This window comes from Aulonocara stuartgranti (genome assembly GCF_965226115.1).
Source record: "Aulonocara stuartgranti genome assembly, chromosome: 7".
NCBI classification, from domain to species: domain Eukaryota; kingdom Metazoa; phylum Chordata; class Actinopteri; order Cichliformes; family Cichlidae; genus Aulonocara; species Aulonocara stuartgranti.
In genome coordinates, this window is record NC_138945.1 from 44,541,864 (window position 1) to 44,557,179 (window position 15,316).

General features: G+C 41.1%; 2 protein-coding genes across 3 annotated transcripts in view; both read right to left on the reverse strand.

Annotated features, from left to right (window-relative positions):
* Positions 1-7,074, reverse strand: part of LOC309710368 (peroxisomal succinyl-coenzyme A thioesterase-like) — a 30,345-nt gene extending 23,271 nt beyond the window's left edge. Inside the window, exons 1-8 of one of the 2 annotated variants that reach the window (XM_082539755.1) lie at positions 6,300-7,074; positions 5,420-5,616; positions 4,271-4,370; positions 4,004-4,194; positions 3,754-3,923; positions 2,331-2,450; positions 2,008-2,090; positions 1,798-1,891 (exon numbers count right to left, since the gene is read on the reverse strand). In XM_082539755.1, the coding sequence (XP_082395881.1) occupies positions 1,798-1,891; positions 2,008-2,090; positions 2,331-2,450; positions 3,754-3,923; positions 4,004-4,194; positions 4,271-4,370; positions 5,420-5,615 (954 nt within the window). In that variant the 5' untranslated portion in view covers position 5,616; positions 6,300-7,074. Of the gene's footprint in view, positions 1-1,797; positions 1,892-2,007; positions 2,091-2,330; positions 2,451-3,753; positions 3,924-4,003; positions 4,195-4,270; positions 4,371-5,419; positions 5,622-6,299 lie in introns of both variants that reach the window. The other variant, XM_082539754.1, reaches the window with a different exon arrangement.
* A 6,619-nt stretch (positions 7,075-13,693) lies between these two features.
* On the reverse strand, positions 13,694-15,259 carry kbtbd13b (kelch repeat and BTB domain containing 13b; the record flags this gene model as incomplete). The annotated part of the gene is made up of 1 exon (XM_082540683.1): positions 13,694-15,259. One exon carries the CDS (start codon positions 15,257-15,259, stop codon positions 13,817-13,819), a length of 1,443 nt encoding a protein of 480 aa, XP_082396809.1. The 3' UTR covers positions 13,694-13,816.
* Positions 15,260-15,316: the final 57 nt, after the last annotated feature.

A 15,316-nucleotide genomic window follows, 5' to 3' on the forward strand; every position in this document is an offset into this window, starting at 1 on the left:
CAGTGAAATAGGACCCCCCCCCCGACCTTACACATATAGCACAAACATTACATGGGGATACAGGTCAGAGATTGGTAGAATCAGAAAAAAACATTGAAATGTACACTACACTGGGGAAAGTACAAGAGGAAAAAAAGAGACCCCTACTCATGCTATGCTTCCATGGTAGGACAGCATGAGAACAGGAAACAAAAAAACTCCTCTGCACAAGAAGCACATAAATGTCCACAGCACAACATTGTGAAGACATGACAAGCCACAGGGGTGGGTGGGGGTTGAGGAGTAATCCGAAGCGAACACAGCAGCCACCCTGCACAGCGCTACCATTCCAGCGCGGCACACAGACCCGCCGTGCTGCCCCTTCAGGAAACAAGCATCGAAGGCGTTTGGAAGGGAGGGGGGATGAGTGTGTGCTTATCAGTGTAAGTGTATGTGTGTGCGTGTCCAGAGTTCAGCGGAGACAGTGTCCTTCGCTCTATCAGGCTAAGTAAACAGTCTGCCAGCCAACCCAGGTGGCCTTCATGGGACAGGAAGAATAGTCATCACACAGTCGTTATCAGGGAGTTGTTTTGGTGGGCTCCAGCCTTGGGCCTGCAGCTGGCGCCGTGGTGTCCGAATGTTGAATATTGTTAATTTCTGTTTTGTGAGCAGCTCGAATTTTAGCACTCTGAGACAGGTCCCTCAACTTCGCGTTGAAGAGCTGCGAGCCTCCCCATGATGGTATCAAACTTCAGTTCCAAGGTGTTGTCAGTCTTTTGATTCTGAGACTTCACAACTGCAGTGATCCGTTCCGCGATGTTTTCCAACTGTCGCTCAAGGGTGTCATTTTGAGCAGGCCTTTCTCTGATGTTTCCCCTCATACGCTCAATGGTGTTGTTTTGAGCCTTCACAGCAGCAGTAAGCGTCTCCAAGGTGTTGACCATATTACGTTCGTTGTGAGAGGTCGCACCTCGTCCCCGCGCTTCGAATCCAGCGGGCAGCCATGTGGGGGTTTGAACAGCCGGTTCCGCTCTCTTATTTCTCCGATAAAGCAGGGCTAGGCCAACGCCGATCAGCATGAACCCTGTTATCATGGTTCCGAATAGGTAGATATCTTCAGCGTCCTCGATCGACAGTCCCGCCAGGCACACGGTCCTCCAGTTCTGCCACCCGTCCATCGTGTAACCGGCAGGGAAAGTCCCTCCAGGGCACTCAGGCTCTCCCGAGCCCCGACTTCTCGTTGAGAAAAGGGTGTCAATAGCACTCAGGGACCAGTTGATCAAATCCATAATTCTCTTTTAGGTTTAGAGAACGACAGTGAGAGGCTGTTCCAGGGAAAGTAATGCACGCAAGACAGGACAAGGACATAGAGGCTAAGCAGGGAAGATAAGGGTGAGGAGGAGAGGAGAAAGTGCGACCGCCTTCGCTGAGAGCTGAGAGAGAAACCAATTCTGGTTCATCCGTTTCACTCAACAATCGGCCATGTGCGTATGAAAACAAAGGCACTGCGCATGCGCGTTTTATCCATATTCTATCGCGGTATTTCATTTTCTTACCGTTGCCTAACATTGTACCGGTATTACCGTGAACGGTATAATATGGCCCAGCCCTAGTTGTGAAAGAAATAAAGTGAAGCGATGATGAGTTTATCTTACTGCATCCTACCTCAGCAGCAGGAATAATTACGGGGTTGGTGTGAATGGCTACATTAGATGAATCCAAAGGTGACTTTTAATGCACAAAATATAAGCATGGATTTATTGTCTCTCGTGTGTAAGGGCTTTAAGACAGAAATATGCTTTAGCTGGTGGTACCCACATTGACTTTGAGTGAAGGGTCGGTGGGGATGGGCAACAGCAGATCTCGCCAGATCACCTCGTTCTTTTCACTGAAGCGAGTCTTTTCACCATTTCTGATGGGACAAAAAATTAAAAGGGAAAGTTAAAAAGGATTATTCTAACATCTTTCAATATATTAGATTTCCAATTTGGCTTTAACTAAAAAGTAACTGACAACACGTAAACTTACTTCTGAAAGAATCTCAATATTTCTTCCACAGATCCATCAACTGGCTGCACATGACTCCCACTGATACAGACTGCAGCACTGAGCTGGAAAAAAAAACACATAAAATACACAGATGTTATCAACTGACAAAAAGACCTGATTAGGAATAAGATGGGTAGACAAGAATATTCTAAGAAATGATGAAGTTGCAATTTGCCAAAATCAGTGACTTTAAAAACACAGCCAGTGGTCAACCTATTTCTTCATCCTGACCATGCATTGTTGCTGAAAATAGACTGATGTTGATTTTCCAGCTCCAGTGTCACTATAAAAATATGTCTTACTTTTATAACTTCAGAGTAAACAGCCATCTTGAGGGTGATACTGGTGCCAAAGGAAAGACCTATCATGGCGATCTTGCTGCCGCAGACCTGAGGATGTTGCTGCAGGACTCTGTAGGCTGTCTGTAGGTGGAAAAATATATCAGACAACAGGTAACACCAAAACCAGGACTTTCATTTTGATCTTTGAGGTTAGATAAACAAATTCTTCAAGAGGATTTTTAGGGCCAGGAAGTGTCAAACCCAATTCCTCAAAACATAAAGGTACCAACATAATTACTAGGCAAAACACAAAATCTTGTACAAAAGTCAAAAGATATAAACTAAAACTGAGAATGACAGAAACCATAGTCCATGGTATATCATCTATATTTTAAAAATCATGCAGGGACCATGCATGCCATAACACCTGAACAACAAATTTTAATTGATTTTAAACGTTTTAAACTAAAACAACTTCAACACTTTTCATTCTCGTTTCTGTGGTCTGATTAAAGACGTGTGTGAAAGAGAATGACACTTTGAGACAGTTTTTCATGGGGCTAGTTACCTATAAACACACACACAGCATAGTGACAGCAGCTTCAAGGGCAGTTTGCATTTCAGTATTTGAAATTAAAGAAACTGAAGATCTTTTAAGGCATACATGATTTGAGATGATCAGATGTCCCATTTCTTTGTGGCATCTCGTGACATCACCCAAATGTTTTATTCAGTCTTAATCAACCTGACATGAATCATGGTGCATCTAAAAGCCCAGAGCTTTGTAGCATTCAAAGTATTTCAGGCTGTAAACTGTCTCGCTGTCATTCTAACTTCATCTGGTTTACATTATACAGAGATTTCTGAGCTGTTTTCATACATCAGAAAGGTTAAGAGAATTTAACCAAGGACAAAGATAGTGCTTGGGTAGGAAATGCTGGAGGCAGGATGCTGTTGCATGCATGTAATCAGACATTGCAGAGACTTTGTTTGAGGAAAGTGGCATTAAAGATCATTTAATATCAGATCCAAAATGCATGACTACTTCATTTTTACCACAGACTCTATGAAAACCGATTTTATTCACTGATGTACGCAACAGTATCAAGAAGTCTAAGTGTATTAAAACATACCTTGTTTTCCATGATCCATATGGTGATTCATCTGGTTGCAAAAAGACATGTATGGAAGTCTGTGGAATGGACCTGAAATCCTTCAGTCTATGACATCAGTAAACATTCTTGTTTGGCTTTTGGCTTAATTGCTTGTTTCAAGTCTTTTTGAAGACAATATGATTTTGTAAACTACAGTCTTCATTGGAGTCAAAAAGAAGGATAACTCAGGTGGAAGCCCAGAGGTGAAAGAGACTAGCTGAACCCATCTCCTTTTTTTTTTTTTAAACGTTGTTTCCTTGTAACCAAAACATTAACTTTGTTAGATGTACCTCAAAATACTGGTTGTCCACCATCTTTCCAGTTTCCATGGTGATTTTAGCGGTCAGGTAGTCGATGGCCATACTAGCGAATCCATGAGAGGCCAAGAGCGCTGCACGGTACTCCACCAACTGCCCTCCACCCCCCCATAGATCCAGCAGGCCAGGAAAAGGTCCAGGACCTTAAGACAAGTTAACAAACATGTGCTGATTTAATTTACACCCACAGGATATCTCACTGTGGACCTTCTTCAGGACTTACCCGAGGGCAGAAAAAGGGCTGCGGTGAGTCCACCTTCTGTAACTGGAATCCTACGCACACCAGGTGCCATATACCAGCGCTCCACCGCCACACCAGAGAGTGGCACCAGATCTGCGAAGCCCTCTGTCTGGTGACCCTGGTAAACAGAAATTGTGACCTCCATGGGAGTCTGGATGTTCTTCTTTCGCATCCTGAGGAGAGATGGGAGAATTATCTATGGTGCCAATACTGGATTCTGCGTTGGTGTCATCTCCACAAAAAGACTACCTCAGTCCAGATTTGCTGCCTGGAATTGGTCTGAAGCTCCACAGTAGACCCATCTGTTCGACTCCGGAATATGTCCCACCTATACTGGGATCCTCTGAAACTAAAAAAAGTCAAATAAAACACAATCTTTTAGATACGTGCACATAGGGGTGGGCGGTATAAACGGTATATGGTAGAAGCGATATGAATTTGGCCAACGGTAGAGATTTTGACTATACCTCGGTCGTTGTGTCCTTGGGCAAGACACCTCACCTACCGCCTACTGGTGTTGGCCAGAAGGGCCGATGGCGCGATATGGCAGCCTCTTCTGTCAGTCTGCCCCAGGGCAGCAGTGGCTACAACTGTAGCTTGCCTCCACCAGTGTGTGAATGTGTGTGTGAATGGATGGATGACTGGGTGTGTAAAGCGCTTTGGGGTCCCTAGGGGGGACTAGTAAAAGCGCTATACAAATACAGACCATTTACCATTTTATACCGCTCTACCGCGATAGCGCATGTTGATGGTATCATCAATCTGCGCCTGTCTTGGTCGAAAGCATTGCAGCGGCTGCAAGCAATATCATCTGCAACTTTTGCCGGGCGACAGTAATAGCCAAGAGATAAAGCACCTTTTGTTGACGACAGTTATGTAATTAACTTTTTAATTACCTCATTACATTATGTTATTTCTGTCATCTATAATCCCAAATTTGGGGGTAGCTTTCATGGCTACCATTTTTTTCTGATAATAAGGCGCACCGGATTGTAAGGCACATTATGTGAAACATAACAGTCAGATAAGTCAAATTTTACTCAACTCATTCTTCTTGCTTCCTCTCCCCCCCAACACACACACACACACACACACACCTGCCCTCTCACATCATCCATAAGTGACTGAGACAGGACTCTCTTCTAGATACTCTAAACCCACCGGCACAATGTACATTTCAAATTCCTTTAATTTTAAATATGTTCATATTGTCTATTTTGTAAAATAGTCAGATTGTCTATTCTTATTTAATTCACTTAATGTACAGAATTCACCTGCTTGCTGCATACATGCTACTACTGCACATTCACCTATTGTATATATTATATATAATGTCTTTCTACATCTTTCTACATTTTCTTCTCTTAGTTTTCTAGGTCTCAGTACTGAACAATGTACCATTGATGGTCCCTGTGGTATCAGCAGTGTAGTGACCAAACGCTTCCCAGCTGTGTCCATCTTCACACTGGTGCAGGGCACGGATGGTCAGTTGGGAACCAGGCAGGGCATTCTGGACGAGGACAATGAATTTCTCATCCATGAGGCCTCTGGATGGCTGAACCGACAGCTTCACACAATACTGCTTCCTGTCCATCCTGAACTAAATACACAAACATATTACTTGACTTGGATTTGGAATTGAATCACTCAAGCATTATATGCATTTGTATTAAATACAGTTCCGATCAAAAGTTTAAGACTACTTGAAAAATGGCAAAAAAAAAAATCACATTTTGCATGGTTGGATCTGAACAAGTTTCAACATGAAAACAAGAAGAAATGGGAGTGAAAGAAAACATTTTTGGGGCATGCAATTTATTGAAAACAACATTTAAACTAAAACAGCTATTTTACAGCTGATCAAAAGTTTAAGACCACACCTCCAAAAAACGGACTGGACCTTTAACATGACTGACACCTCTACTGTAGAATGTGGTCAATAACAAGAACAACTGTTACATTTTGTTTTTCCTTTTTGCAATTATTCAGTGTCATTACTGTGCTCCACTGATCTACACTGTATACCTTAAAATGCCAAAACATTTGAAATTTTTGGGCAAGTCATTAAAATACTAGTTTTTGCTGGCGACCTGTCTGGAACCTATATTAATTTTATTACACATGTATTGGAAAAAATATAATACTAAATGAAATATAGTGACCTGAATGTAAGTGATATAACAGACCCTGATAGTAGTCTAGCACATCAGTGGAAAAACACATTTAAGTCTCAATGACAGCTGCATAAACATTGTAGCGAATGTGGAACATTTCTTACCTTTATTTGTTAAATAACGTGAACAACTTCCTGTTAGCAGCAGACCTTTGAGCTGGTGTCTTCGGGTTTGTTGCTTCTCCGTCGATTTTTGGTCTGCAAGTTCCCTATAAGGGTCTTAAACTTACCGAAGAATCTAGCTTTAAAAGTTGAGTCAACAAAACTGCGAACTCAAAGCTTCCACACAAGCTGCGTGAAAGGGAGCTACAGTCTCCTCCTACAGAGACGTGCTCACTAGTGATGCGCGAATCATGAACGAATCGTTCAATACTCGAGAATGACTTTACTGACTCATGAATCATGATTCATGAATCATGATTCATGAATCATGATTCATGAATCATGATTCACGAATCATGATTCATGAATCATGATTCACAAGCCCAACTGACTCACTGACTTATCCCTGTTGCTGTTAGCAGAAATGTATCTAGCTTATAATTAAAATTGTGGAGAAAAAGACAACATCCAGTATCGTAACAAAAAAATTTCTGCTCTGAACTGGAAGAAAAAACCCTGAGTAGAAGCTCACATCAAGAAAATAGCTCCTCGGTTCACAGTAGCATCGCTCTGCTAAGATGCTAACAGCACTTTGAGCTACTCCCTCCCTCCCTCCTGTGCTGAATCATAGAGCGAACGAATCACTCAGGACTCACTAACGCCCTCCCTCCTGTGCTGAATCGTAAGCGTAAGCGAATCACTCAGGACTCGCTCACCCTCTCCCTCCTGTGCTGAATCATAAAGCGAACGAATCACTCACTCACTCACCCCCTCCCTCCTGGCTCACAGCTTCTTCTTTTTCTTGGTTGTCAACCAATGTTAAGGCGCATTACCGCCCCCTGGCTCACAGCTCAGTGGACATTTAGATGAGAAAATATATATTTAACACATTTAACGAAAATACTAATAAAATAAAAAATAAAAAATATATTAAAATAAAATAAAATGTTTATTAAGCAATTTTGATAGGAAATTGCTTAATTTTAGAAATGTTTTTGCTCTTTTTTGTTTCTATAAAATAGTGGTTTTCTTTTAGAATCATTCATCTTAGCAGTAGGATTTACATGAAAAGAGAAACAAATTGAGTTTGAGTGAAAATGTACATTTTTTGCACTCTCTGGGCGACTGACTCAGTGAATCAAATGACTCAAATATCGATTCACTTTGGTGAGTGACTCATTAAAACTCGATTCAGTAAAAATAATCAAATTTATCATCACTAGTGCTCACTACCATGTATACGCCGCTGGACACAAGATGGCGTTATCAGACAGTGGTAAGCGTTCATAATCTAGGGCACCCAAGGGAAAACTTAAAAATAGTCATCATTCAGGGCTTCATGTGATCAATAGAGAATTATACTAAAATATTAATAGTCAACCTTTATAAAGTGGAAACACTGCTGTAGTCATTTACTGAAACATCTAAAAACATAAAGGTTAATGCAGTGTGGGGCAAATACAGAACATGTACAAATCTAATTGTCTTAAAAGTCACGCACACACAAAATTATCTTGAGCAGGCTTGCTTGAAATTTAAGTTTTTCATCAATTGTTCTCAAGGCTTCTTGAAGGGATTTGCAAACTTTTTCTTTAGGTGTTTTTGCTATTTTACTGCCATGATGATCCCATGCTGCTTTAAAAACAGTGAAGCCATTGTCATGCTGAAAAATGAAGCCAATGATGTACATTCAAGAAGCTGACTGCTTTGAAAGATCCCCAAACCACTTCCTTTAATGTAGTTGGCTGTAGATATACTGTTGTACCTCTCCCCTAACTTCCAGTCTACATATTGATGCTCATTTGGAGGCCTGCCATTTCTTCACTTGTTAGAGTTGGATGTCTCGAGACTGGTCTTAGTCTCGAGACCACTTTTATGTGGTCTTGTCTTGGTCTCGACGGACTTTGGTGTTGGTCTTGGTCTCGCTGTCTAGGTCTTGCTTTCTCAGATCGACATAGTGGTCGGGAGATTTGGAGTCAGTCAACAGTATCCATGACACACATCATCACGTTCGATAATGTGTCATGCACAAAAGCATCAGCTCTAAGAGCCGTGCTTAGAGAGTGCTTTATAGTGAATCATAGTGGACTCCCATTGAGCGAGAGCCAGCTCCTCACTTAATTTCCTTTCGCTGCTCAGCTCTCACACAGTGGTTCAGCTATGCTCCAATCCTTCCGTATTGTGGCCAATCACATGCGAGGATATAGGATAATATCATTATGTGAAAAACAGAGCGTGAGAGACGCGACAGTCAAGTGGAGCGTGTGTCTGTCCTCTCAGTAAGTGAGTGAGACAGTAGACAGCGATGAGGAGGGCTGTGCGAGTGCATCGCAAAAACACATAAATATGCCTGACACCCGTAGACGAAGCAGCATCTGGCTGCAGATTAAAGACTTTTTTTGTCTCTGTCTTGGTCTTGGTCTCGATACCCTCTGGTGTTGGTATTGTCTTGGTCTCAGTTTAGGCGGTCTTGACTACAAGTCTATCATTTGTCCTCTCCTTGTTGAGATTTTGTTAGGCTTTTCTTATTTTATTTTTTTTCAAAGAACACACTACACACCATTCCAAGATATTCCAATTTTTCAGCCACTTGCTCTCTGGAAATCACCTTGTTGGTCCAAAAATACTAGTTTGCCTGTAGAACCATGTTATCTTTGGCATTTTTAATTTTGAAACAAAAAAAAAAAAAAAAAAAAAAAAAGGGGGGGAAAGTTTTTTCGCTCACATTGATCACCTTTTAAAGAGGAGATAGGGTACACATGCAAACATTTATATGTATATATGTATATGTATATACATATGTGTGTATACATGGTCTAACTACCTGCCCAAAAGCTATCTCAATGTGCCTGACGGTCCTTAACCCAACAGCAAGACCAATATCAGTTCCTTTATGCAAGGACCTCCAGGAGGCCACTGGTGTGAATGTCTCTGACCAATTATAAACGGACTTCATGAGTGTGGCCTGAGGGCATGGCGTCCTCTTGTGGGCCCTGTGCTCATTGCCCAGGACAGTGTAAATCATGATTTACCACAGAACACAAGAATTGGCAGGTCCACAACTGGTGCCCTCTGCTTTTCATAGGACACCATCCATCATCTCATTAGGAGTTTGTCTTAGTCTTATCTTCCTTTATTTTTAGCTGTTTATCAACCTACACTCTCTTGGATGCTATCGAGCTAATCATAGTAACAACTACGTAAGGAAAAACAAGCATATTGAGATGAGTTAAGAGGTCAAAGGTCAGCAGAGACTGACATGGTGAAAAATGTCTTCAGCCACGCCTCTTTTCTGTCCAAAGAAACATGCACACAATGCCTGACAACACAGACTAATTAAAGACAGACAGACAGAAAAGCTCAGCAACTCATACATTTTATATTCACCAGAGTCACAGGTTATTCTGCTGACATGGGTGGGATGGGTGGGGAGTCTGAAAACCAAAAGACACAAAGGAGGGAACATCTGTGATCATGGGGACTGATTGTTTTCTCTGAAAAGTGAGACAAGACTGAAATGTAAGTGAAGTGCTTTGGGAAAACATACCATTTATTTTTGATCACAACAACTGATTTAATTTCATTTCTACCAGCTTACATAAGCTTTAACTGCCATTATTTTTTAACATGTTACTAAATGACTGGCTAGAACTGCCGTATATCAAAAGTACAGGCTAGTTGTGTAATGATTGTGGACAGTGTTTTCTTGGTGTTCCACAGGCCCTTTATGGCCAGTTCATGATGATCTGAACTCTAAACTATGTCTGAGTCATAATGCTAATGTGTATCCTGATATGGGTATAGTGTTTGATCTTATAGCTACTTTTAGCATGACAATGCATCATTTTAACAAGGTGAAATCTTCTCAGTCTGGCTTCCAAAACATGACGATTAGTGTCAATGGATTTTAGATGCTTCCCCAGACAACAGATCTTAATGGAATGGAGCATCTTTGGGTTTTACTGGAATAGTGGAATCTTAAAGGAACAGAGTCCAGAGAGTACGTGCCCATGTCATGGGTTCCTCATGTCAAAACTTGTCCTGGTTTTCAGCACCAAATGTTGGATCTCGACCAGGCACTCTCAATCCATTGCACTGAATCAATCCATAGAAGGAATCGTGGGCAGCATGATGGTGTGGTCCTGAGTTCAACTCCACCATCTGGCCATGGCTTTTCTGTGGTGTGCAGTTTGCATGTTCTACCACCAAGTACCATAGGCATAAATGGTTGTTGGTCTTTCTGTGTTAGTCCTGCAACAGCAACCTGTCCAGGATTTACCCTGCCTCTTTCCCTGTGTTAGCTGGGAAACGTGACTTGTTTTCAGTAGCCTTTTATTACCAAAACAAAACACTTCATTTTGTTTGTTTAGGTTTGTTGACGTTGTCCTTCACTTAAGTGTGTGTGTCCAAAAACTTGAGATCTGCAGCTTGTATATTAAGGGGTTTCCCCAGCTATTTCCACCTCTAAGTGAAGATATAGGTAGGCGTATTAGGTCAGATCTAGTGTGATCGATCATTATTTATTTTATTCTTGGCTTCCACTCATCCACCACGATAAATACTAAGATTTATCTTCTTTTTTTGACTATATGTTACATTTTACTTAATATTTTAAAATATATTATAACTTGCATGAAACAAATCAACAACAAATTGGCATGAAAGAACATGCTCCTTTTGTCGTCCATCTTCTGGACATTGTAGTTTTAACATGGTAGGTACATTCTTAAGCTTAGGTTTAGTTAATATTCTCTGAGCACTATGGTTCTCTTTCCATCAAATGAATCAATTCATAAGTTGGTTAAAAACTGCTGTTACCTGCATAAAAAAGTAAATAAGCTGTTGTATTTGACCTCAAAGATCAGCTGGAGTATAAAATAGAAATACTAAAGTAAAGAAGACAATCAATATTTTTTATTTTGGTAGTTTGGGTTTTGTTTTTCTTGTTTGTTTGTTTAAAGTGTGTAGTAGGATTGGTTCATGTGTGTTTGCAGAGACGCAGAGCAGACAGAGCATGCCCCCAACACTCATGACAAGATTAATGTCTATAGACAGACGTTCATCCATCACCTAGGCTGGGTCCTGGCTTCTGTCCCAGACTAAAGCTGACGGGGGTCACATAGAGCGTCCTCCCATGTGTGCAGACCAGACATTGGCCTTCCCCTTATTCTTGGTCACATTTACCATTACAGAAGATCTATAAGAAGATAGTATTAGGAACAGTCCCAGGGTTGTATTTGACACAATTAACATTGTCGTTTCTCTCCCACCTCAGCTCTGTTACTCTCTCACATTATTGTTCTCAGTCTTTCTCAAAATAAGGCTGTGTACCTGAGATCCAAAATCAGAATACTTTATTAATCCCTAAGGAAATTATGTGGGTTACAGTTGCTCCAAGACAGTAACAGTAATAGACTAAACTACTTAATTAATACAATATGTTACAGAGTTAACACATTTAAGAAATAGCACTAATATATACAAAGCGCTCAATTATAAATATCAAGAATATTAGACGGGTGGGAATATCACAGAGGTGAAATATATATGATTGACATGTACCTCTAACCTGTGAACATTGTCATTTGCTATTTTACTGTACAAAGGTACTGTGCAAAAGGTGTAACTATTTCAGTCTACATCGCATTAGGTGGAGGAGTTGTACAGGGAGATGGCCATGGGCAGGAATGATTTCCTGTGTGGTTCAGTGGTGCTTTTTGGAAATCTCAGTCTCTCACTGAACGTGCTCCTGTGACTAGCCAGCATGTCATGGAGTGGGTGGGAGGTGTTATCCAGCATTCCATTTATCTTTGACAACATCTGCCCCTCAGACACTATCCTAAGGGAGTCTCGCTCCATCTCCACAACATTACTGGCCTTGCGGATCAGTTTATTTAGTCTGTTGGCATCTGCAATCCTCAACCTGCTCCCCCAGCACGCTGCAGTATAGAGGATGGCATTGGCCACAACAGACTCATAGAAAATCCTGAGCATTGTCAAAAAGATGTTGAAGGACCTCAGCCGCATCAGAAAATAGAGTCGACTCTGGCCCTTCTGTGGAGTGCAGTGGTGTTTTTAACCCAGTCCAGTTTATTGTCAATGTGTACTACAAGGTATTTATAGTCCTCCACAATGTCCACATTGACCGCCTGGATCAAAACAAGGGTCAAGGTTTTCCTTCAGTCTCCCCCCTTATGAAGATAGCCTGAATCATTTATCTCATTTTTCATTAGACTGGATTGCCTCATATATATTTGATGGGACTTTCTCTGTTAAATCATTGCATTTGTTCCAAGACTCTTGTGCACTGGTAGAAGGCACATTGCCTTCTACCAGTGCCAGTCTATTGGACAGGTGTCCATCCTAGTTCAGTGTCAGGCCTGGATAAGTGACTGGGTTTACTCCATATTTATATTCTGTTTTTCTAAACATATACATTGATAATAAATAATAAACTATGAAAATGAATAGCATGTCAGGTATTTTGTGTCCTTTTTCCAGTTTGTTATACTTTTATACAGTCTGCTGCTGTCTGCTGAGCTGCCTGGGGATGCTTCATTCACTTGGAAATAAGAGTTTACATGTACCATTATCCCATTAACATGAATAGGAGAAAAATGTGTGGCTGGATTTAGAAAGAATAAAAAAAATAGAATCAATAATCTTAGCTATGGATTAAAAACTATATATTTCACATTCAAGCACCACATTTTTTTTCTTACTAACAAAAGCCACATGGAAATTATAACCAGAACCCTAAATACTAAACTGAGAGTATAACCAAGCAATATGTTACAAGAGAAATGATGCAAAGCTCAAAATACCATACAACAGTAACAAGAAAGAGCCAGAAAGGAAAACATGATAGAGAAGACCTAAACAGCAGACAAACTAAGAATTAAATTAAACAAAAATAATAATAAGAACTAAAAAGGACCCCCCACATACACACACACAAAATGCTGAGTCAGAGAGCAAGGACTGTGAAATCCACAGCAAATGCAGATCTTCTGTCATGCGCCCTCCACATTTTAACTTTAGAAACTGAACCTAAATTTAATGCATTTGTTCAGTGAGCCAAAATAGAAGAGATTTGTCTCACTGAACAAGAAAAAAAATGAAAAGCTGCACCTGAAGTAATTAAACTGCAATCAGAGTAGCAAGAGCACCTTGTATAAAATTCAAAGTGTTTGAAATTTTGCAAAAACATACACATTTTGTTCAGTTGTTGTGGGTAATGCTGATAATAAAATGTTATCATTTTTACTATGCTTGTTTCACATGTCCATTTTCTAAACATGTACTCTTACCAGTAGCACTTTATAAAGAGATAAAATCACTACCGAGCAAACCTGAGTTCATTTTATTGGTTCAGTCAACTTTTTTATTCACTTACCTGGATGATTGAGCATGCATCAGGATTAAAAATAGTAATATTGCTGTAATAAACAAAAAACTAACAAAACCCCATCTGAGTTTAATTTAAATAATACTGATAATCCAAAAAGCAGACAGTGTCACTACTGCAGGCTGAGAGCTTTTGGCAGCTGAAGCAGAAATGTCCACACAGATCCACTTCTTGGGAAACCCTTCATCTGCCGCCTAGGCTTCCAGGTTTTACCTTCCACTACGTATTCTAGAGTCATGCTTCTGTTCAGTGTAAACACACAGTCCCCTCTTACAACAGCAGTGAATAGTGAACCTTTACTGTTGGCGAAGTGTCCAGGCAGGGTTGACCACTGGCCCAAGCTCAGATTATAACAGTCTATGAGGCATCTTAGGAAGTCATCAGATGGGCCATTTCTTATGATGAAGAGGTTGTCCCTGTGGCCCACCATGCAGTGACCATAGCTTTGGTGCCTGATCAGTGTGGTAACTAGATGCCACTCATTTTCCCCAGATGCATACTCGTAGATCTCAGTGGTCTCCATTGGCCTCCATAAACACACAAATATCCTGCTCATGGTTTTGGTGCAAGCTGCTCCTGCTGCCGGCCGAGGTAGGTTAGCAGCAAATGTCCACGTTCTGTTTTTTACATTGTATATTTCCACAGACGACATTACTGTTCGCTCATACTCCCCTCCGATGGCATATAAATGACCATGGAGACCCATAAGGCTAAGATTGTAACGCAGCTGTGCTGGGCTGGGAATCCTGCTCCAGCTGTTGCTTTCAACACTGTAGCAAAAACAAGATTCCACAACTTGTTTATGGATGCCATGAATGCCACCAATTATGAACAGTTTGTTGTCTAAAACAGTCACTCCAGCCATTGAGGTGCTGGCCTCTAGTGGAAGATCTGTTAACACTTTCCAAGTATTGCCAGTTTCATTGAGGTAGCAGATGGTCCTTGAGGCAGCATGTACAGTTTCATCCAAACCACAGGTCACATGGGCTCCTACAGCCATGAAAACATGGGGGGTCAAAGACTCCACATAAGAGATAAGCTCTAATGGTAAGGTTTTCTTGACCTCTACTTCAAGGTCAGTGTACATGTCTCGAATGAACAGTGCTGCTGCATGGTACAGATCCATAAGTCCAAAGACTGCAGAGGTGTGATACATCAGCAGACAGTTTTCTGCATCAAGAAGGTCAATAAGATGCCTAGTAAGTGGGGGCACCTGCAAGAAAGCTGCACATTCAATGGCTTCCACAATGTCGTCCTCATCCAGAATTGGCTTCTCTCCATGTAAAACTGCTAAAGCTAAAAGGAATCCTTGAGCTCGCAGAGACTTGAGGTGGATTTCTTCCTGCTGACATTCCTTCATACCGGAGCGATACAGAGCTTGAAAATAGTCGCAGCTCTGCACCAGTAACATTTTCTCCTCAGAGAACTGTCTGTCTCCAACCACAATAGTTAGTTTAGCCGAGACGAGACCAGAGCCAGCACATGGTAGATACCTTTCACAGTCTGCACCATTGAAGCGGTCACTGTCCTCTGATTCTCCATTGTACACTGACATTATAACTTGCTGGCAGTAACAAATATCCTCTGTAAAAATTACACAACAGGTTAAAGC